General features: G+C 38.1%; 2 protein-coding genes across 3 annotated transcripts; both read right to left on the bottom strand.

The window, feature by feature from the left end:
• Positions 1–1983: 1983 nt before the first annotated feature.
• Positions 1984–9280, bottom strand: LOC125274610 (nuclear GTPase SLIP-GC-like). Its single transcript, XM_048200982.1, has 15 exons — positions 9000–9280; positions 8639–8857; positions 8331–8525; positions 8034–8212; positions 7860–7899; positions 7519–7602; positions 7297–7390; positions 7049–7179; positions 6755–6916; positions 6503–6660; positions 5760–5880; positions 5409–5517; positions 2586–2719; positions 2412–2496; positions 1984–2306 (listed from the first exon to the last, which is right to left on the bottom strand). The coding sequence occupies exons 1-15, from the start codon at positions 9255–9257 to the stop codon at positions 2203–2205; spliced, it is 2073 nt and encodes a 690-aa protein (XP_048056939.1). The 5' UTR covers positions 9258–9280; the 3' UTR covers positions 1984–2202.
• Positions 9281–13700: 4420 nt separating this feature from the next.
• LOC125274608 lies at positions 13701–17320 on the bottom strand. 2 transcript variants are annotated; one of them, XM_048200980.1, is made up of 4 exons: positions 15517–17320; positions 14358–14467; positions 14159–14191; positions 13701–14086 (listed from the first exon to the last, which is right to left on the bottom strand). In XM_048200980.1, exons 1-4 carry the CDS (start codon positions 17277–17279, stop codon positions 14022–14024), a joined length of 1971 nt encoding a protein of 656 aa, XP_048056937.1. In that variant the 5' UTR covers positions 17280–17320; the 3' UTR covers positions 13701–14021. The 2 variants fall into 2 exon arrangements, with proteins under 2 accessions (XP_048056937.1, XP_048056938.1); XM_048200981.1 differs by lacking the exon at positions 14159–14191.
• Positions 17321–24408: the final 7088 nt, after the last annotated feature.

Below are 24408 nucleotides of genomic sequence, written 5' to 3'. Positions count from 1 at the left end.
CGAGGTGGAACGCAGGGACGCGGCCCGGGAGGCTCTCTCTGCGAGGCGGCCCGAAGCGGCGTCACAGTGTGCTGTGCAACACTTACCTGCTTCCACGGGTGGACAGAGGGAGCAGTCGAGGCTTTGACTGCCTGCTGCTCGCTGCTGTCCGCTGGCGACAGAAGAGGGGGATGAGAGTGGTGAGGTTCTTGCCCTCCCACTGCTCTCCGAGCCCTCTTCGGACCCGGAGATAGAGGAAACTGCTCTTTTATTGAGAATTTGGGTACCGCTGGCTGCTGGGCCAGCGGCGGAACAAAAACAGAAGGAAACAAAAGATTCTCCACCCGGCCCTCCTCCGGGGGAAGGAGCGGTGCGGTCACCACCTCCTGTAGAGCAGTCCCCTCCATCTCCGGGTCGCCCGTCCTAGGGCCGCTTGGACTTGGCCTTGCCACCCTTCTTCTTGGGGGGTGGCGGGACGGGCTGGGCGCTCCGACCGCGACCGGCTCCACGGCGCCGCTTAGCTGGAGGCTGCTGCTGCTGGGGCGCGGGAGCGGGGGCGGCCGCAGGGGGGCGCCCTCGGCGACGGGCAGTCTGAGGTGCTGCGGGCGGTGGTGGAGCAGCAGCTGACCGCCTCGGCAGGATGTGACTGATGGCCTCAGACTGCTTTTGTACAGTCGAGAACTGTTGGGCAAAGTTCTCGACCGCGTCGCCGAACAGGCCGGTCTGGGACACGGGGGAATTAAGAAACCTGACCTTGTCGGTATCCCTCATGTCCGCGAGACACAGCCAGAGATGGCGCTCCTGGACCACAAGTGTGGACATCGCACGACCCACTGACCGCGCCGTAACCTTCGTCGCACGAAGCGCGAGGTCCGTCGCGGCACGAAGTTCCTGAAGTCACTTGTCACTCCCGAGGGAGGCAGCTGCGCCGAATCGTCATCCCCAGAAGCGTCAGGCTCACCCTCCGATGCAGCGATCGACATCCGGTCGTCTTGGGGAGCTCCGAAGGATACGGATGGTACACACCTCTGGGGTGGTCCATTGCGCTCCCCCGGCAGCTCTACTGGCTGCGGAGTGCAGGAGGGATGAGGGTTCCTAGGGGGTTGGTTCCCCGAAGGAAACGCGCTCACCGTGATCCTCAGGTCACCAGTGCCGCCGCCCGCAGCAACCCTCTGAGGAGGATTGGAACGAGGCAGCGGCACTGGGACTCCGCCCCTTTGCAGGAACTGGAGTCTAGACCGCAACTCCGAGACGGTCATCTTCCCACAATGGGTACATGACTCGTCCACAAACGCCGCCTCAGCGTGCCTTAAGCCCAAGCACGCGATACAGCGTTGGTGACCATCCCGAGGCGCCAGGCAACGACCGCATCCAGCAGCACACAAGTAGAACGACATCTTTAAAAAGACGCGAACTACTCGTGTAAGCTCTTTCAGGGACTAACTCTCTCAGTGCCGAAGCACGCAGGGGAAAGCCGCTGCAGCACAGACAGGGAATGTGCAGCCTGTCGTGTGCACTCTCTTTGCAGACGCTGCTCTTACCAGCTGTAAGAACAGCCTTTTAGCGCTCTTAAAGCGCACCGTCACCAGCCGTGAAAACGGCCTTCACGCTGATACACAGCTTTTTTTGCTCAAATAAAAAAGGCAAAAACGAAAGCAAATAAGAAAAAATCGGCCCCGCTGCTGTGCTGTTCCTCCTGCACCGGACGAGAAGAGCAGTCAGAGAGAGAGCTGGCTCGTTGAAGTCCGTCTTCAAACACTCGCTCGTAGAAACCACCGTGTTTGCTCAGTAGTTCGGCTCCGAAGCGAAAAGCTGAAGATGCAACGCACCTGCTGCTCATTATATACCCGCGCTGCGAGGCGAGCAGCTGATGCAGATGATTGCATGCCAATGTGCATTGGCTCGTTTAGTTACACTCGAAGTAGATTGGCCTCTCTGGCGAGATTCCTATTCGTCGGTCTGTCCGACGTACGTCGAACGTGACCGACTGAATGGGAACAGAACAACAAATCAACATACAATTTGTTTCATGCAACCCTACAATAAATCCCAAAGTTCAGATAAATTTGTTAAAATTTAACAACTTAAGTACATCTTCCACCAAATAAATGTATAGAAAAAAATAAAACATGGACAAATAAATTTAAGTAAAAAAAATAAAATAAATTTTTTTGTTGTAAAACTAAAGAACACACTTACTGAAAATGTGTTACACTTTATTGTTTATGTGTTTGTTTCTTCTGTTTTTCTTGGGCTACTTTTTGCTTGATGCCCATCAGACAGTTGATCTGACAGTCTCTCCAGCTGTTCAATATATTCAGAGACATCTAGAAATGACAACGATTGAGATTAATTAGTCAATACTTGACATTGCAAAAGACTTTGTTCAAACTCTTGTTTCTGTGATGTAATAGGATGACATTTTTTCTTACCCTCTCTTATGATTTTGCTGGTTTGTGATTGTGAGTATTCTATTGCTTTCTTTAGTTCTTTTTCAAGAGCATCCAATATGTTCAGCTTTACAAAACAAAAAACAACAGAATATTTGACTTTAGACATTGTACAACTAAATACATGATTGTCTTTAATGAATTTGAGATCCGTACCTTTAAGTTATTCAACTGGTTAAGCACTTCCATTTTCGCTTTGTTGAACATGTCTTGTTTTATATTTTCAACTTTGGCTATTAGCAGTTCTTGCCTTTTCTTCATGGATCCTGTTCCAGTCACTGCTGCAGCTTCTAAATTAAGCAACACTCTGTATTTATTCCTTTTCTTTCTCATGAAGAACACATCAGAACAAGGAAATAAATCAATTCTTGGATGTGTGTTTCATGAATGTAATGTAATTTTTTACATGCTGGGTGTTTTTGGGGTTTTTTTTTACCTTAAAAAAATGAAGTATAATTAAAGTTAATTTTATTTAGTATATGGTGTAAGGCTTGATTTTCCTGCTAAACGAAACCTGAGATCAAGCATCCTGCAATAAAACAATAAAACTCGCCTAGAGAAGAAGATCTCAGAGAAATAGCAAGGGGCAACGCCTTTCCCTAACTCCAAAAGGACAACGCCTCCCCCACCACACACACACACACACAAACACACCTTCCCTTCCCCCTGACTGAAAGTTATTCAACACATATAATGTAACTTGTGTATCTATTGTTTTTCCCTTTTCATGTTTGGTATCATTTTAAATGTCTCAGTGCGATTGGTAAAATGGTCTCAATTTCACAGCAGTCACTAGAATTATGAAGAAGATGGAAAACTAAAGAAAATTCTGTCCTCTTTTTGGGTGGTGTCTCTTCTCCTCTCCCCCAAAACAGGTGTTGGTGTAATAAACATTTATGATCCTTTTGTTCTGGTCCTGGTATAAAAGGTAAAGAGCAAAGCAGTTAGGGGGGATCTTCTGTAGCCAGAGGCCCCCACAGAGATCACTGTGTGTATATGCATTTCTTTGAGTAATCGATGTTATGCATTTATCTTTTCTGAATTGTCTTTAATTGGTTATTTGTGTAATTGACACGATACACTTTTACCTGACAAATAAAATGTTATATTTGATTTACTCTGGATTCTCCTGATATCATTAATACCAGTAAATTATGGGAGGCTAATGCTACCGTAAATCTGTGTCCAGGGTAGAACAAACTGAAGGCACATGAATGAAGGAGCAGTAGGCACTACATCTGAAGACCTTTTGATTTCTGTTTACCGCTGATTTAGCAAGTTGTATGGAAGTGGCTAAATTAAAATACACTTTTGTTCAAGTGAGCAGTAGGCAACCGACTAAAGGTATTAGCCAACTTATTACACCCTCTGACGAAGATCAGACTGGCGAGTTTCTGGTTTCATAGACAGAGATTAGATCAAGCCAGGATTAGGCCAATTAGTTCAATCGGGACATTAAAGAAGCTTTTATAAACGTGCCTTAGAAAAGAAGAACTGATGTGCATCTTGAGACAAAACAATGGCATTGACATATTTTAAGATATGTCAGTGCAAGTTGCTTTCAGTTAAAACAGCTTAAACATGCTGGGAATAGACTTCAGACTTGTCTGTGTAGTAATTATTCAATTACTATATAAGTATATTCAAGTATACTTGAAATATACACCAATGCATTTTCATCTTTATGCACACAATAATGATCTTTTACATTGTAATCCTTTTTATTTTTAATATTTGGTGTGTGTGCTGCTGCATAAAGTTTGAATTTCATCCTGATAAACAAGAAATCAGTTTTTAAACGCCGCTGTGGATAGGCATCACGACCTTTTGGGAGGGTATCATGGGTAAGACAGAAACTTCTGGTACACAAATAATGAAGAAATACAACAAATAAGAAAAATGAAACTACAAATACAACACCCTTCAGTCTAATTATGATCATTTTTTATTGCATCATGAAATAAACCAGGAATCTGGTTTTGATTTAAATAAGTGTGAATAAATACATTTGTTAAGCATTTATAACTTGTGAGTTGAAAACGGCTCACTATTTGGCAGATATTGCGTCAAAGTCACCCTTTTTATTCATGCAGTTATAACTGCTTATTAATAATTTATATTAATTTAATTTATGCATTTGTAAATGACTTATTACTCATTAACAAACACCTTTATATAAGGGAAGTTAGCAGGCATAGGCGCCGATTTATGTTTCTGCCGGTGGGTGCCCTGCCCCACATCACCACCACCACCACCACCACCACCCTTCAGCCGCCCATTACATCCATATTATATTATAGATAAATCTGCATCATAATTTTCGTATTCCCTAATGGTCGCGTGGTAGAATTTTTGTTAATAAGGTCAGTCGTGCTCTCATTATCAGTGGTTCGAATCTGCCCTCATATCGTTTTTTTCCTCATAAAGTTCAAAGTTCATTAATGTTTGTATATTAAGAGCAGGGACATGTTTGTGTACATTTTGTTAGTGATTTCCCTGGGAAAAAAAGAGTCAAGCAATAGATTGACGTGCATGTCTGGAGACTAACTTAGCTCTCGCTGACATCTGATGTAAGGAGAGTTTGAGCGTGCACATGTATCTGATTGAGAGCAGAGCCATTTGTGCTCACGCATCACTTGGATGCACTCTCGACGTTTGCCATTAAAATATTGCCATAGAAACGGCCTTAAGTAAACTATTAAAAAAGGTGAAGATACTGTCTGAAAGCTCCAATCGATTTTTGATTGGTTAAAATCCATGGAGAATATCTCATATTTTTCCGTGGGTGCTCGACCATTTCCATGGGTGCTCTAGCCCCCCAGCACCCATGGGATCGGCGCCTATGTTAGCAGGTATATATCTTATTATCTTATATGTCTCAGATTGTGTTTGAAAGAAGATAGTAGGATGGCTTGAGGGTGAGTAAATCATGGGAAAATTTTCATTTTTGGGTGAACTATCTCTTTAATTCTAACATACCTTTATAGCAAGAAGCCATTTCATTCTGAATGGTTGCTTGTATTGATGAGTAGATGAGCTTCTTCCTGTCAACAATGTATCTTTTGAGCAATGTGGTCAATTCTGTTTCCTTCCAAAAGAGGAAAAACACAAGAAAAGTCAGAAAAGTCTTGAAACATTAAGTCCCTGCTTACTTCAGTCCTGCATTAAACGTTGGTTTGTTGTATTCCAGTGCTTACTGGGTTATAAAAACAGCCTGCTTAATTATAAGTAATGAAGATTCACATAGATTTAAACAGAAGTAAAGAAAGTCATGGAGGACCAGGGCCGGCGTACAACCATTAGTGTCCCCAAGAAGACAACTGAACTCACCTTAATTTTAATGAAGTCTTCAAAGTGTTGCATGGGAGATGAGGGGTTAGCAGAGTGACTGTGGATGATACTAAACTTATCAATCTGTTCCTGCACTGACTTCCCTGTTGTTTCAGTCACACTAGAGCCAAAAAGAAAACCATTTGTAAAACATTTGACATAACATTGTTGTAATCCTTGATAATCTGATACAAGAATTTCTGGAAGGAAATAGTGATGGGAATGGCCAAATCCCCAACCATGCAATGTTTCCTTTACATTGATTGCTATAGTTTAGAACTATGTGGCTCTCATGAACAAAAGATTCAGTGGGGACTTGTGACCTATCACTAGAAGGAGTACCAGTACAAACCCAATCATATCTGGGGTGCTACACAGATGTCATGAAACAAACATGTTGTTCCCTTAAAAAAAAAAAAAAAAAAAAAAAAACGTTTGGTCTCAAATTAATCTAGCACAAATTATCTGTCACAAACAAAACTAAACCCAAACTGTATCTTCTGGGCATCATTCTCATTTGCTGGTTTACATGCAATCTACTGTTGGCCCACATTTACAAGCTTTGCTCCAATTTATGCTTCAATATAATATTAATGATTTGTAAACAAAATGCCAACAATATACTTAAATATATAAAATTAACTTGATCATGCTAATGCCCTAAAAACAACAACAAGCAATGTAAATAGTTTTCATTTCATTTTAATCTAAGAGTGGAAATGGAATGATAAAACCAAACTTACGGAAAAATCTTACTGAAATCATCATCAATGCATTCATGCAAATGTTTGGCCAATGTCTTGTTCAGGTCTAAAATATCGGCCCAATTTTTCGACCAATAGCATCCGTAGTTCTTGCACAAAGCTCCAAGGCGTTTATGGAACCCCCTTCCATCTTTTTTCTGAGTGACAAAAAAAATAAATAAAAAAAAAATAAAAAACATGTTAAAATGACAAGAAAATGGTCATTATGCAAAACATTTTAATCACACTCACAGTTATCAATTCCGTTGTGGAATCAACACATGATTTCACTGAATCGTCCACTCCCTTTGAGAGACACTGCTCCAGATCACTATAAATGCTGTCAAAATATTTGTCCAGTTCATTTAGTGACGTCTCTAGGTTCTTCTCTAATTCCTTGACTTCCATTTCCATCTGAAAAAACATCCATACAAGAATTATGAATGAAAGGACATTGAGCAGTCATTTACAGAATAATACATATTGGCAGCATTCTAAATACACTCTAATTCTAGGAATTCTTAAATCTGACTAAAATCTAAATACCATTTTCTTGTCCAGCTGACCACTGTGGATTAAGAGCAAAGTTGCCTTTGATTCATTGACATAATCTCTGACCAGTTCTCGATTCCTGCTCTTGTTAAGGGTCCTCAGTTCATCCTGCAGCTTAGGGATTTCTAGATATAAATATAATTTGGTCAGTGCTTTATCTCATTTTATAAAATATTTTAACTTTAGATTAATTAAAATGAATAAAGTGGTCAAATGAAAGCAATAGACAGAATAAAGTTTACCTGTTTCACTAGAATCCAGATTTAAATCATGGTCAAAGAATGCATTGGAACTTACAGTAAAAACTTGAAACTGATTGTCAGAACTGAATATTTTCTAAAAAGAAAAAAGTACAGTAATATTAATAAAATTAGAAGAAAACCATATATCATATTCTATATATAGTTGCATCGTATATAGTTTTTGAAAAAGTAATGATAAGAAAATTAGGTAAAAAGTAGTACCTTAAGTTTAGATTTTTCAAACTTTTCTTTGACCTTCATCTTGGCATGTTCATTTCTATGACTTATGCAATTTTTTTTTTTATCCTGAATAATTAAAAACAAAACACACACACATAAGCTGTACATAGGTTTATAGTAAAATCTAATTCAGAGGTTGATCTTTTTACTCTCAGTAAATTATTACATCCGTTAAATTGTAGTCACAGTAATATTAGTTCAGTGAACCAGCAGTACAAACTTACAGGGGAAACTGATAGCTAGAATTAATATTAGTCTATGAAAACAAAGGAGCAATACTACATAAATAGAGCTAGAACAGTTCTTCTATAAATTTAACAAACCTTGTCTTCTGGGATTTGATTTTTAGGAATCCGTGCACCTCTAAAAAGGAATATTAAAAAGGTACAACATGTATTGATTTGTTTTACACAAAAGATACAAGATTATTAGAATTAGACTTAAAATTATACCACTTCCCAGCGATTTACTTCCTTTATGTAATATTAACAAAATACCTAATATAGGCTCCTGGATCGATTTCATCAGTCTTTGTACAGATAAAGTTGATGCTTTTGCATTCTCCTCCTGGTCCCAATTCTTCAGTGCAGTGCTTTAAAATCCCCCAAGGGCCACTGTCAGTGACTGCTCGATTGATAGAACTAATAATCCACACAGAAGAGCACTCTCTCAGTTTCTATAGGATTTTAAGTATAACACTGAGTTAGGGGACATGTTCTTAATGGCATAATATATTTATTGTGTGGTTAATCTGGCAAACTGTTCATTAGAAAGGATCGTAGTAATATATTTACAGATTTCCACAGATCATCTCTAATCTTATTGCAGTCTCCAGATCCAGGAATATCAACAAGCACAATGTGCTCCAGGAGTTCACGACAATCTGGAATCTTGATCGTCACACTTTTCACAAGCGGCCAGTACCAGTTACCAGAACTTGACTCACTGTGTTGTATGTAACTTGCAACATCGTTGATAAATTCATTGACCTGTTAAAAAAAATTAATTTACTTAGCTGAAAAGCAATTTAAGAATGCATTATATATAACACAAATAATGTATAATTTATAATATGTTAAATAGTAAACAGTCTAAAACTTACATCACTTTTTGAGAAACTGTTTTTCTCATTAGTGGACAAAAAAGTTTCAATCTCAGCAAATTTATCATCTTTTTTGAGCTCTTCTAATGTTTTCTCATCTGCATCATTTCCATACAGTGCATTGATCTTTTCTACAGCAATTTCATACAAGTCATCATCCCTGTCCTCACTTTCATCCGACAAAACTCTGAAAAGATCTTTGAGCTCTTTTTCCCACTCCTGCAGAGGCACACAAAACACAATATAAAGAAAAAATATGGCTTTGTATGGTTTTATTCCCTACAGTCTGATTTATTTACATATTTATAATATTTTAGAACTCTCATTAAAAGCATATTCAAATGAATACAAATGAGGAAACCTCTTTAGAGAAGAGTTCAATCTCTGCAGTGTAGTTGGAGTCAGTCAGATTGGCTTCCACCTGAGTAACAACGGCTGTACAGGCACCAAAACAACCAGATGGCAGTAGATACTTTTTCCCCAATATTGCACTTAATAGGGAGCTCTTCCCTTCTCCTGATGTTCCAAAAATCCCAATGGTTGCCTTCTTTCTGCTGTCTTTATCTATTTGATCTGAGTTTTTGGGGAATCTTTTCATAATTTGTCCCACCCTCTCCATGATCTCATCTGTGTGCAACAAAGAAGAGCCATGTTTCTGATTAAATAACATTTTTGTAAGCAACATAAATGGCAGATGTTTAATTATATTATAGTATAATGTTTTACTAGTGCATAGTAAGTAATTAATATATAGTTTCAATCATGTGGCATTTATCGCACAGGTTGACTCAAGATGGTGAGATGGTAAATATGGAGTTTCCCTGTTCTGTGTTGGTGTGGGTTTCTCCCGGGCACTCCGGTTTAAATTAAGGACTTGCAGGACAGGTGAACTGGAGACTAAATTGTGTGAAGGTGTATGTCTATGTGTGTTAGCCCTGTGATGGATTGGCAGTCTGTCCAGGGTGTTTTTTCGTCTATGGCCTGAGATGCTGGGATAGGCTCCAGCAATGTTCCCTCTAATTTTTTTTCTTGCTGAGCAAAATTTTTCTCTGTTGAGCGCACATTTTGGCCACCTGAGCAAAAACACTCTATCAGACCTGTACAGTGTACGTAAACACGCAAAAAAAAAAAAAAAAAAAAAAAAATTTTTATCATGCAACTGTAACTTTTAACTTTAATGTGCCATTTCTATTTTATTTGACCCTTGATGTAACTTAGTGATATATTAAATCATATTTTTTGAAAACAAGCAGTTCAGTCACTAAATTAAGCACATTTTAGGTTTCTTGAGATTTTTTCACATTGTTGTGTAAACTGTACCTGTCATGATCACCGTCTGTTCCTGTCAGTTCCCGGACTACATCTCCCATCATCCTCTCTGCCACTCACCTGCACACACTTCACACTAATCACTAATCACCACACCCAGCTGCAGCTCATTACACGGACTATAAAAGACTCATACACACACCACCTCACTGCTAGGTCTTGTTTTCCCTGTGTTGCATTACCAAGCGTTATATCCTGTCTGCCTGTCCTGTGTTACCGTTCCTGCCTGTTTCCTGTTTGTTGACCCGTTGCTGCCTGTCCTGACCATCGCCTGCACCCTGACTACGATTCTGCCTGTTCCTTGTTGTTCCCGTTTGCTCCCGTTTGACCCTGCCTGTATGACAACGCTCACTGTAAATAAAGCTTTGCATTTGGATCCCTACCTGAGTCCCGCCTTCGTTACAGTACCAGTCTTTACCAAGAAATTCTATTAAAAATAATTTAAAAATCTCCAGCAGGACAGTTATTCAGTTATTCTTTATAATAATATGAGCAGTTACACTGATGGTTTAAGACAACCATAATGTGTTTTTGTACCGTAAATTATTAGCAACAGACAGTGTTAAACCATCAAAATTACATGTTTATTGCTTATGAATTTCCCAGATTTTCTATACCAGGAAGTTTCAAGATTTTTAGTGGCAAGGAGCCATAAACAATCCCCTTGAGCTCAATTTTTTTTATTAGGCTTACATTATAATATAATATAATAAAATATAATATAATCCTGAAGGATTTAAACTGATATACAGTATTTTATCAGTTTAAATGCTTCAGTTTGTTTTAATATATTATAATATGAAAACAAACTGAAGCATTTAAACAGATCTGACAGCTAAATATTAATAGAAAAGTGAACATGTTAACTCTTTTATAGTTATCTAAACATTCCACACCGCCACCACACACAACAATCTATTTAAACTGAGATATATGCTAACTGATGTATTTTGAGTTTGCAAGCCACACCTGTAGTGTGGTGTCAATAGCTGTGTCCCAATTCAGGGTCCGCGCACTTCGAAGTGCATGAAAGGGGTGGGGTTTTGGAGTGGAGGGTTGCCAGGTCTGCGCAACAAAACCATCCCAAATGTAGTGTAATCACAGCACAAGTGTATAAGTATCCCAATCCCAGACATGGCAACAATGAGCCGAGCGTCGTTACATGGCTATCGGCTGTGTGACAGACAGCTGACAGTTGACGTTTATGTGTGCATTTTAAAGTTTATGACTTTCATTGGGTTTTGACATGCTTCACTGCCCGCGATGACGGGACACTGGACCAAAATATGTATGGTTAAACTATGTAATGTTAGTTTTATATCATTCGCAATAGTTAACCTTGTTTTTTTATATTAAATTATGTTAAATTTATGTTAACTGTGAAAATATATACATTCATATTTCTACATTTATTCTGTATTTAAGTCTGAAAGTACTTTAGGATTTTATTCAACTGCACTCCATCTCAGAGACAAATACTGTATTTATGAAAACCAGATATTACAGTTTGATTTAGATATTGGTGAACACGGGGCATTGCTTACATTTATGTGAATTCACACAGAACTCCTGTCGTCACTGGCGCGCAATGAACTGTGGGATAATGTAGACCGCGAAGTGTCTTGAAATCGGCGCTTCATTCCACTGCGAAACGGAGAGGGTGCACTTGAAGTCGCTCTCGAATTACGTCATCCCTCCTCGCGCCGCGGTGAATCGCACTTCAAAGTCCGCTTTCCCCCCACTTTTCTCAAGAACAGAATACAGTGCATAAAATGTGTTGATATAAATATTATTTAAATGTCACTTTGTCAATGAAACAGCCTAATTTCTGTACAGCTTATTTTTGTGATGTAAGTTAAAAATGAAATGCATAAGTTATACATTATGTTTGTAAAGTAATTTATTTGTAAATGAGCCAGAGTAATTTCTAATTACTATAATTTCTGTTCGATCATTTTTTTACGCATGTTCACGTCTGTAAATAAAAGAATTGTTCTGTTCATTGTTTATTTCTTTTATGCAACTTATAATTTTACATGAAACATTTTACATATACAACATATACAATCATTTTTTCATCATGTAAATTAAATATTTTTACATTAAAATAGGCTACATCGTTCTATACATTACATAAAGTACCTTTACAACTGTTTACAACAGAACTTAGGTTGAACATCATAAACAACGACTGAGATGGAGTGCAGTTGAATAAAATTCTAAAGTACTGTACTTTAAATTCAGACTTAAATACAGAGTAAATGTATAAATATGAATGTATATATTTTCACAGTTAACATAAATTTAACATAATTTAACATAAAAAGCAAACAAGGTTAACTAGTTGCGAATGATATAAAACTAACATTACATAGTTTAACCATACATATTTTGGTCCAGTGTCCCGTCGTCGCGGGCAGTGAAGCATGTCAAAACCCAATGAAAGTCATAAACTTTAAAATGCACACATAAACGTCAACTGTCAGCTGTCTGTCACACAGCCGATAGCCAGTTAACGACGCTCGGCTCATTGTTGCCAAGTCTGGGATTGGGATACTTTTACACTTGTGCTGTGATTACACTACTTTTGGGATGGTTTTGTTGCGCAGACCTGGCAACCCTCCACTCCAAAACCCCACCCCTTTCATGCACTTCGAAGTGCGCGGACCCTGAATTGGGACACAGCTGTTAGGCTTGTTCGACTTGATGCAGCGCCGCAAAGACCGATCGGCGGCTGACTTGAAGCAGTGCATGCCGGTAAGAAATGTTGTCCGACTTGAGACAGCGCTGACATCATGTGACTGTGACGTGTGGCTTTAAAGTACCGCGAGAGCGATTCGAGATCAGCCGCCTGAGTTAGCCAGCGCAGTTTCTCAAGAGGAGCTGCACGAGCGCTGATGACGACACAGCTGTTTCATGATTGGCCGGATTCACCGCATGACAACGATCATGTGTGTTTCGTGTTTATTGTCATGCCTTCAGCTCCACTAATGCTCAAAAATCTGTGTTTTTATAACAGTTAAAGCTCTTTTCATGTAGTCGCGATGTTGTATTGTGTCATGTTTATCAAAATAAAACGGATAAAAAACAAAGACCCCACTACATTGTTATTTAAATAACATACGCTTATGTTGAACTTTATTCTTGTAAAAACAGACGCTGTAAGCAGTACATAATGTTTTGAATGAAAAGGTCTCTGAAACATCAGTGTATTAGTCAAATATTGCATTTATTTCACTTCAGCTGTGATAAAGTATGCAAACCGATGCAAACGCAGCGCGAGCGTCACTACGAGAAGCAGAAAGTGTCCGACTTCACGTCTCCGTTTTCAGCTCCTCCCCGCCTGCACGCGGCTAATCTCGCCGATCGGTTGCATCCAGCCGCAGCCGATGTCGAACACACCTATTGTCTCAGAGTTCTTTCTATGAAACCTGTAAACCGCATTAACCGGTTCTAACTCTATAGCGATAATAACTCTATAGCGGTTGACCAGAGCACTGCAATTATTTCTCATTTAAACTAAAATCAAATGGATTTGCCCGCACATGATTTCATGTCTGATATCCTCTGCGTGGCAATTATTCTTTCTGTGCGGCCGCGCGCGCGCGCGCAGCTTAGAGGGAACATTGGGCTCCAGCATCCCCATGATGCCACGTAAGACAAGCAGTTTGGATGAATGATGGATAAATGTAATACCTGTATGACCCTTATAAGATGTTGTGTGTGTCTAAATTCTGCTGACCATATATAGGCCAAGTGATTAGTTACAAATAACAGATGAGAGGTGCTCAGATTCAGATTTTAGTTGCCCATTGTTAGCGGTGAGTTCATTGTCCAGTCAGGCGATTCACGCTTTCTTTTAGTACCTATCAGAGAATTCATTCCACTCATTATTTTTCCATACATAAGACAAGCAGTTTGGATGAATGATGGATGAATGTTATACTTGTATGACCTTTTTAATATGGTGTGTGCGTCTAAATTCTGCTGACCATATATAGGCAACCAAGTGATTCGTTACAAGTAACAGATAAGAGGTGGACAGATTCATATTTTACTTGCCCATTGTCAGCGGTGAGTTTATTGTCCAGTCAGGTGATTCACGCTTTCTTTTAGTACCTATCAGAGAATTCATTCCACTCATTATTTTTCCTCAATCACAAACTGTACAATGATCTTTAATTTGCATACCTTGTCTAGTCATTGTGGGATGGATGGAACATCCTGGAGAGGAAAAACATGCATTCTTAATGATGATCTTTTTTTTTTTTTCTTACCAATCTTTTAAGATTTTTTTTTTTTTTGCCTTTTTATTTCTTATTATAATTAATAATTATTTTATTAGTTATAATTAATCATTAATTATAATTGATATAATTAAGTGGCTCACCATAAGAGGATGAGGAGGATTGTGATGGTACAGGAAGAAGTGGAGGTGTATTCCTCTTCATCCCATGAAATGCTTCCATCTCTTCTTTTGGTGCTCCAGAAATGGCTGATCTATTAAAAACATTAAAAATGTAAATTAAAGAATGAATTATACAATGCATGTTTCACTAATTATGATGTCCTCAAAATATGCACAGAGCTACTGTCCCAAATCAACACATATGGTACTTCCATAGGCCTATGTAAATACAAATTAGTAACAAGTTGTCACATTTATTTATAGTGCTTTTATACAATACAGACTTTGTCAAAGCAGCTTCACAGAGATCAACAGGAAAATAGCAGAATAAATTATGTACACTCCATCACATTTTATCTCATAATGCTACAAACGTTTTTTTTTTATATTTTTTTAAATTAAATAACTGAGTGATTTAATTTATAGCCTAAATGTTTTATGGTGCTATGAATGAGCCTCTATAATAAGGGATTTAGGGAACATTTATCTGCTTCATCTCCCCACTTTTGCTCTAAAACTGTGAGTGACTTGTACTTGTATGAATGACAGTATTTCCTATTCTGCATCAATATTTGTTTAAAGCATATTATGCATATGGGAAAAGTCAGAATCTATAGCATGGATTTTAACCTATATGCTCAGAGTACTTCAGAGACCTCATTTGTAAAATATTGCATAGAAACTATCCTACATTTGATCTTACAATAATCTCTCAAATCTGCGTATGTGTGATTCAGAGAATGAATGCACTTACAAAAAATGTGGGTACATCTCTCTTCCAGAAGTGAAATTTGATCTGGCAAATGATCTTCAAAATGTGCACAGTGGAATGGTTTCAGATCTCCGCTTTGTAAACGGCGCCTAATTAATGTCATTAATGTATGAAAGAGCACTAGTCAATGTCCAAATCCTTTACTTAAGAAAGGAAAGGGGCAAGAATTGCTTAGTGTACATTTGCTCAGACCCTGACGTTGTGCTAAGCACTTTTCCACGTCAAAGACTGTTTTTATAAATATTAATGTTGGCATGGATATTAGCAGATGCACTTACTCCAAGATCAAATCTGTGCATACATGTTTTATAAATGAGGCCCCAGGTTTCTCTATCCAAATGCCCATGTCCTTTCATTCATTATCCTCACCTTACGTCGACTTCCATTGATTCATCTTCCGTATAGATTTTAGACTTTAGATTTTCAATCTCTTCATACACCTTACTCCCATCATCCCTTTCATCTGCTTTAGAGCAATTTTCTTCCGATTCTTCATCACTATTCCCAAATATGTCTGCATTACTATTTTCCCAGTCCTCATCCTTACAATCATTTCCTATGCAGTTTAATTGTAGCAGTTCACCATTTCCTCTGGATAATATCTCTATTTCACATACTTCATTAGTATTGTCCTCCACAGTAGCTTTGACCTTTTCTAGGTCCTCAGGCTGAAAGCAAACTATCACACTTTGCTTGAAAATAAAAACCCCAGAGTTTTCTAAATGTCCAAATAACTGTGAGGTGTAGCTTTTTAGAGCCAACGTTATGAGTCCTGGGGTCAAAGGGCAGCCCTGATGTAGCAGTTTGTATTTCTCAACTGAAAAATAGTCTTTTGCATCACTGAGGAGATTTTCTATAATGAGAAGATCTTGTCTCAGAGTCGGGTTTGACCGCTTTTGCTGTTCTAGCTCATCCTTGATATGACTCAAACTTATTAAAGCATAATGTGTTTTGGGAGTGATCATGACAGTAGCCGACTCTTTTGCTATCTGCCCTTTTGGAAGGGACTCAATGACATCATCTAGATGTCTTGCCAGAACAGTTGCAATGATGAGGTAGTCAACATTAAAAAAGTGTTGACTATCATCATGTGGACTTTTCACAGTTTCATTAAAGTGTTTCTCAGAGCAGTTGAATCCACCTCTGTGGATTCTGCCATAAAGCATCTTTATGTATAAAATTAGATCCTGAATTTTGTCTTTATAGGAGGATGCTGGAATGCCATCTGGTCTCGGTGTGTCTGACACTTGAAGAGAATGTACAGCTGACACAATGTCAACCTCACTGACCGCATTTGAGCTTTCTTCACCCAGTGATGAATCCGTCTCATCTGTCAAAAGATCCTTTTTTAGATTCCACCATTGGAAGATTGTTTGTATCTGGGTAACATTCGGAATAGGCATCACAGGGACGTTGATCTCTAAAGACACAGGCCGATGATCTTTGTTTTCATTTATCTTTGAGTCTCTTATTTCACAACTTCTGACACGCCACATACATTCTTCTGGAACAAAGAAGTAATCCAGCCTGGACACAGGACAATCTTTTATGTAGAACGTATAATCCTGTTTTATGGGGTTCTTTCTTCTCCAGACATCAACCAGCTGAAGAGATTTCATGAAATTCTCCACAAATAACAACAATTTACTATGAGTGCTGTTTTTTGTCAAATTGTTCCATTTTTTGTCAATAAATCTATTGAGAACCGTGTTGAAATCTCCACCAATCACCAGCAGCCCTGTGGTCATGGACTGAAGGTACCTTGAAAGTTTTTCAAGGGTTTTTTTGTCTGTGTGATGATTATAAACACTAACAAGAGTGTACGGCTGACCTTCCAGTTTACATTTCAACACAACGTAAGCTCCCCTGTTATCTTTTTCATCACTTATGTATTCAAAATCTAGTGTTTTCCTCACTAGTATGGCTGATCCCTTGCTGAAGGAGGTATACTTTGTGTAGAAAATATACCACTTATCTTTATAGTCTTCTATAATATTTTCATCTCCTACTCTAATGTGTGTCTCTTGAAAGAAAATAACATCAGCATTTTGTAGTTCTTGAAATTTCTGATCTCTGTGTTGCTTCAGTCCATTAACATTCCAAGTGACGAAGTTTATGGTCTGTGAAGCCATTGACAGATCTGCTCTCACAGGCCAAAGATCCTCAGCTTAGTAAGTTCCCTGTCAAAACAAAAAGTGATGGAGGGTAGGAACATTTTGTTTTGCATTCTGAGTGAATTACTAAGACTTTCATCATAGACATTTTTATCCAAACTGATTCCAAAGCTTTGCATTCAAGGTTTACATTTTATCAGGTCATGCATTCCCTATAGGACCTCATGATCTTGGCTACAATTATTATGCGGCATTTTGGTTTTTGTTTGTTGGTTTCATCTATCCTTACAGTTCTAAACATTGCGGCCCCTTGGCATGCTTCCTCGTGAGGTTTATTTGTTTGTTTGTTTATTTTTGCAAAATTGTCTTTTGTGGTATCATCCACACATGCAAAGTAGCTACAGTAGCTACAGATGGACAACTATACATAAACAATTTTGCATCCTTCACTCAACTTTAAGAAACATTTGACCTACCCAGCTCCCATTTATTTAGATTACTTCAGATACGTAATTTTATTCAAGCAGGTTTCTAACTTTGCCACCTAAAAACTTGAAAAAGACAATGGACCATACATCCTGGAAAGAGGCTATTTCTAAGATTTTTCACTGTCACAACTGGTGTGTTGTTGGTAGCCCTGAGATCTAACCACTACACCAAGGAGCAGTGTAGACCTAGTTTGCAGAGAATCACAAGAGGCAGGATTGAAGAAAAACAAACAGTCTTTAGTTAATGTCCTTCTTGAATAAACAAAAAAATTAGCAAAGATCAAGCATCAAAAGCAGGGCTGAAGAAGGTACAGATCCACAAGTACTTCATGCAAGCCAAAATGTCCAATAACATAAAGCAAAGTTTCCAAACAAGCAGGTCAAAGATCTGAGTAAAAAGTCTCTCAAAGCAATCCAAACATGGGCCAGAAGATCTGTCTGAACAAAAGAACTTCAAGACTGAGCAAAGATACAAACAAACGCAGGTCTTTTATATACCCACAGACACATTAACAAGCCAGGCACATGTGGTATCATTAAGCCAAAGCCACTGGAAGGTAAGCCAGCAACCTTTAGCCAAAAATACATAACGGCTAATGCTAACACTTCAGCTCTGGTGGTACGCAGGGAAGGAGTTTTTAATGGCAGGCACTGATCAGTGGTGGACAGTACAGAAGTATTTTTCACCTCCCTCCCTTTGTTCTTGCTTGACTTTCTTTAGTGTATTTAGTGTATAACTATGCTTTCCTGATATTCTTTTTATTATTATTATTGTATGTTTAGTATATGCATATGTGTAACATTATAGCAAAAAAAGTTATTTTACACTTTAAAAAAAATATTTACTCAACATTTTTAGGAAGGTAGGGCTGAATTACCAGTGTTGAAGTCAAATGTTCTAGACATTAATGTATATTAATAGTGTCATGGTCTGCAGATCAGTGTTCATCTTGCTTGTCTTCTTGTGTTTGTCACCGGGCGGTGGCTCGCATTGCTGGGCAACGATTCTCAGCTGATGAGCTATTTAGCTCAGCGCACATGAAGTTTACCTTTGTGGTGTGTTTGCTCTCGTCTTTCATCAGATTGTTTTGGTGCTCATGTCTGTTGTTTCTTTCCATTCAGTTTTTGTTCAAGTTCTTTGTGCCGTTTGTTTTGCTCCCTGCTCCTGTTTGGATTATCTCTGCATCACTTCACTGGATCCATTTTGGTCAGATCGTTAATGTTAAAAAAATAGTCAAACACGATGGAGAGAATCAGACCCATTTCCAGAATCAGATCACTGAGGGTGCTCTAGTAAAGTGCAGATGTGGGCTAAGCAATTGTTCCACCTTATCAGTGTACAGTGCGACATTTAAGATTATTTGAAGTCATCATTTTTACCAATTATTTGAATAGAATTCCAAAAATATTGTGCTACAAATACTTTTCTATTAATCAATTAGATTAATTAATTGCTTTAATGTGTCACTATTTTAACATGTCGTATTTCCGTCTCATGCAGAGTGAATCCAGTAGAGGTCACTTCCGAAACTTTGCAGCATGCAATTGGCTGTTGGCCCACTTAGCAGCATGAAAACAAGTGTTTTATTAATTGGATTATATAGGCTATAGCCTCGAAAGCAAGCCAAGACCACTCTCTTTACAATCACTAAAACGCTGTCGCTTAGTCAGTTCTTTGTCAGTTCTCACAAAGTTCATTTATAATCAATGAACAATACATGTCTTACTTACATTGTGTCTACACTTTGTTAATGAGAGTTTTCACAAGCCTGCACAACTCAGCACTAAATAAAATCTCTGCAGTGAGTGAATTCTGACTAACTTAAACACCTCTGATTGGCCACTGCATTCAAGAGATTAACAGCTATGTCTGTGATTGGCTACATTGATCACTGCTGCAAAAACACATTTTAAATAGATACATTTGACATTATCCAGACTGCTAACATGAATGTGTACTCCCCCGTAGAACCGGGCCAGAATCGTGGTAGAAGATGGTGAATGGAAGGTCTTGTCAGCAAGAAAACTGCAGTGGGCTGAGCGTCATCTGCTGATCGGAAATCCAGAGAGAAATTCAGTGAAGTGATGCCGAGATAATCCAGACAAGAGCAGGGAGCAAAATAAACCGCACAAAGAACTGGAACACAAACTGGACAGAGAGAAACAGCAGACAATTTTTTTTTTTTTTTTAAATAAGACAGGTTTACAGTTTGAAAATTTCCATTTGTGAATATAAAATTTGCTGAGGAAAAAAAAAATTAATTAATAACAAAACAGATATTTTCTTTTTTAGGGTCTGAGTCAAAATACCCAAATATAATACCTCTTATTCCCAAAGCTTCTGAGTATAGTGACATTACCAAAATAAAGCCCTATTCGGACGGGATTAGTTTTACATGGGGAGGTGCGGGTAAAGTGAGCTTCTCAGTGATTTTAGTCCCATCCGAATGTGCCATCTCGGTAATCATTACGGACAATGTCAGTAAAGATTATGGCGACTTTTACCTTCTGTAAAAAGGTCCGGAAAAATTACCTCAGGTAATACTAATCCAGTTCGAATAGACCCGCTGTAAATATGTACGGTAAAATTCCATCATTTCCTGTTTAAAAGTAATTTTCTGCGCATTTTTCAAGCATGGAAGCACTTGAAGAAACATTCATGTTGTAGGTGGCGGGACAAATCTGTGGCAAACCTCAAGTATTTTCTACATACCATTCAGAGCAAAAAGAAGATCGAAGCAATTGTCAGAGGCACAAAACTAATTTTATCTTTAGCTAAGTGCCTATTACCATCATAATCCAACCAGAATTTAATTAATAAATCAGACCTAACTGTTATTTATAGTTTATATATTTAGATTATATGTGTTTTCACACATTGTATCAGGAAGCAACGTATACCCACATGATGACAGGGAGGTGACGGCGGTGCATAAATCGAGTTACCCCTCCCACTTCTGCTAGTTTTACTGAGATGTCTTGTCCCGTGCGAATTGGCCAAATAATATTACAGACATCCTGAGGTAAAATTACTTTACTCCACCTCCCCACGTAAAACTAATAGATTTTTTTAAATACATTTTTTTAACTGCCTATTTTGGGGCATCATTAACAATGCAGTGATTTATACTCGGCGCCGCCCCCTTAAATCGCGTGCTCCCTGCCACACGAGCTGTCGACTATATAGAGAATACGAACCGACGTCTTGCAGCGTTGTATGCCGGGGCGGCGCCGCCATTTTTGACAGGATCGCCCCCTACTACTTGCACTGAAATGAATACAAATACTTGCTTACCTTTTGTTTTGTTTCTGCCATTAAATGGAACATTCACATTTTTAATGGTATTGTTTGCAGGGAACAAAAGCTATTTTATAGCATCGCATGATAATTTTATTTATTTTTATTTTTTCACTGAAGTTCTGTAGAATTTCGTTTACAATGTTCATCTGTTTACCGTGTCGCACGCTGGACGCTCGCTGCTGCTTCAGCCATCGTATGAATATCCAAATAAAAATATGTGTTCAACACGCTGAGAAAAGTCGATTCATTTATTTGTTGGAAACGTTTAAATGATGCTTAAACGAGCATATAGAGTAGGCCTACAACTGTTGTCATTGTAAATATTCCTTTCCACGATCCCAGAGAATCAGAGATTATGGGTCAGTCAGCGGACAGACAGACACGAACACACTGTATTTTTATATTTATTTCAACAAATGACAAACAAAATCAAAACCCTAGGAGCTTGTCAACAGTTTAGTAGTGAGTTCTTGCAAGGGCACATTTTAAAAACGCTGGCTTAGTGTATTATGATGACATTATATTAAAAGATGTCCAGACGAGCCCTGAATATGTACGCAGCGCGTTCTCCACACAGTGTTTTAACAGATATGTACAGAATTTTGTGTTTGTCTCAGTGCAATAAGCGTTTCTTCATTCTTAAAAGCATTTGAATATCCCCGTTCAAGTTCTACTAATTCACGAGCGGAGTGAGAGTCAGACTCGCAAAAGGTAATGTTAATTATTAAACCAAAAATGTAAAAAAAAAAAACCACTTAGCAATGTGATTCCTTTATTGAGTGATAAGCAGTGGGTTTAATCAGTGTCATTACTAAAAGATTTGCCATCTGGCGTCTTCTCGTCATCTCCTCGACCTGCTTCCCTTGGTGTTTTTACACGTAGAAAAGGCAAAAAACGTTGTTCGTTGTCCAGTTTTCTCTCAGAACGATTACCAGAGTTACTATCGCCATTATCGATGCAGCATTAATGACATACAATGATGACATTTATCACAATCATGACAGAAAACAAATTACTGCACTAAACTCAATGACGGAAAGGCTGCGCGATCCTGTCAATATGGCATGTAAACAAAGAAGTTACCCAGAACTCAACGCGGCGTGACGTCATATTCGTATTCTCTATTACAGCGCATTTACAAAGTTCACACAGCTAATATAACCCTCAAGTGGATCTTTACAAGATGTTCACCATGCATGCTGTATGCATGCTTCGAATTATGTGAGTAAAGTATTTATTTGGATGTTAAAGTTTTATTCTGAGTGAATTTGAGGCTGTCCTCCGTGGCTAATGGCTAATGCTACACTGTTGGAGAGATTTATAAAGAATGAAGTTGTGTTTATGCATTATACAGACTGCAAGTGTTTAAAAAATGAAAATAGCGACGGCTCTTGTCTCCGTGAATACAGTAAGAAACAATGGTAACTTTAACCTCATTTAACAGTACATTAGCAACATGCTAACGAAACATTTAGAAAGATAATTTACAAATATCAGTAAAAATATCATGCTATCATGGATTATGTCAGTTATTATTGCTCCATCTGCCATTTTTCGCAGTTGTTCTTGCTTACCTAGTCTGATGATTCGGCTGTGTGCAGCTCCAGACGTTAACTGGCTACCCTTGTGTAATCCCTTTCATAATGTTGGGAACATGGGCTGGCATTATGCAAATATTGGGGCGTACACCCCGACTGATATGTAACAGTCGGTGTTATGTTGAGATTTGCCTGTTCTTCGGAGGTCATTTAAACAAATGAGATTTATATAAGAAGGAGGAAACAATGGAGTTTGAGACTCACTGTATGTCTTTTCCATGTACTGAACTCTTGTTATTTAACTATGCCGAGGTAAATTCAATTTTTGAATCTAGGGCACCTTTAAATCAATGTCAGCTCTATATCAATGCATGAATATCTTAACAGGGTAAAACCTGTGTATGAGTTTCAATTAAACTTCTTTCACTGTGTTTGTGAGAAAGAATATTTGCTGTAAAACTATGCATAAACCAGAGGGAATAGCTCCCAGCAATTAACTGTAGCAAATTCTTTTGAGGTTATTGGTATTTGGAGAGAAACTCAGAGTACCTGAACGGGTACATGGTGTTCCCAATAAAACATCTCTGTGGTGAAAGTTATGTTTATTAATTAAAGCCCATGCTAAGAGAACATGCTGATGCAAGTTGGAAAGTAGGGAGTTTGCATATATCATAATTACACATTAAGAGAAAATGAATGCCACAAAGTCATGAAAAAACAAGTTGAGGGCAGACATTCCAAATAGAAGCAGGTTTGGCTAGGTGATTCAGCCAATGTTGTTTTATAACAGGCAGACTAAGCAGATAACTGAACCATAGAACGTCTCAATAACTATTTCCCACACTATAAAAAAATATTCAGTGGCTTTGTAAATATTACAGTAAAAATTAACTTTATTAACTTGGTATCACATGATATCATTTATTTCATAGATTGAGTCGAGCATACATACCAATTAATGCCTAAAAATACAACAGTTAATTTTGTTTAAAATTTAGTTATTTAAAGGATTATTTCACTTCATTATTCAAATTTCCTGATAATTTACTCACCCACATGCCATCCAAGATGTTCATGTCTTTCTTTCTTCAGTCGAAAAGAAATTAATGTTTTTGAGAAAAACATTCCAGGATTTTTCTCCATATAGTGGACTTCAGTGGTGTACAACGGGTCGTAGTGAAAGTATATATATATATATATTTTATTTATTTTTTTTTAGAAAATGAACAATCGTTTTGCTAGACAAGACCCTTATTCCTCATCTGGGATTGTGTAGAGCTCTTAGAAGCTGCATTGAAACTGCAATTTGGACCTTCAACCCATTGTATCCTGAAGTCGACTATATTTCTTACTTACATTTACTCAATTCATACTCTATATTTTAGTGTTGCCAACTGTGAAAGCCTTTAAATGACTACCATTGATATGTGTGCTAAGGAACTGTGCTGCGATTGAGAAAATGCAAGGGGAAACTGGACACCCTTGTCTAACTCCTCATTTTAAAAAGAATAGGTAAAGTACTATTACTTAGTTTGATTGAGCTGTTAATGTTTAGGTATAACATTTTGACCATCCTGCAAAAGGAGTCACCAAAGCCAATTTTTTTAAGAGCCTGAAATAAAAATTTGTGTTGCAATATGTTGTAACACCTCCTTTTTTTACAAATAATAAAACAAGTAACATTTTGTCGATAACAGTGTCAAAAGCTTTGTAATAATCTAAAAAGAGTAGTCTAACATATTATTGGAAATGTGTCTTTTCTGCATAAATCCTGACTGTTTTGTCAATGATAGAGTTCAAAATATGTTTTAATCTTTATG

This window comes from Megalobrama amblycephala, linkage group LG9 (genome assembly GCF_018812025.1).
Source record: "Megalobrama amblycephala isolate DHTTF-2021 linkage group LG9, ASM1881202v1, whole genome shotgun sequence".
Taxonomy (NCBI): Eukaryota; Metazoa; Chordata; class Actinopteri; order Cypriniformes; family Xenocyprididae; genus Megalobrama; species Megalobrama amblycephala.
Note: the sequence above shows the minus strand (reverse complement) of the source record. Positions and strands in the feature narration are given on the sequence as shown.

Bases quoted from the DNA above. Each gene is read 5' to 3' on its own strand.
- LOC125274608 (XM_048200980.1), bottom strand. From the start codon at position 17,279: ATGGCTTCACAGACCATAAACTTCGTCACTTGGAATGTTAATGGACTG. The intron at 14,192-14,357 runs GTGAGCCACTTA...TTTCCTCTCCAG, and splicing joins ATCCTCCTCATCCTCTTATG to GATGTTCCATCCATCCCACA. The intron at 14,087-14,158 runs GTATGCAAATTA...ATTCTCTGATAG, and splicing joins TCCCACAATGACTAGACAAG to GTACTAAAAGAAAGCGTGAA.
- LOC125274610 (XM_048200982.1), bottom strand. From the start codon at position 9,257: ATGGAGAGGGTGGGACAAATTATGAAAAGATTCCCCAAAAACTCAGAT. The intron at 7,900-8,033 runs GTATTTTGTTAA...ATTCCTTTTTAG, and splicing joins GATCCAGGAGCCTATATTAG to AGGTGCACGGATTCCTAAAA. The intron at 5,518-5,759 runs GTGAGTTCAGTT...CTCTTTTGGAAG, and splicing joins AAGACTTCATTAAAATTAAG to GAAACAGAATTGACCACATT.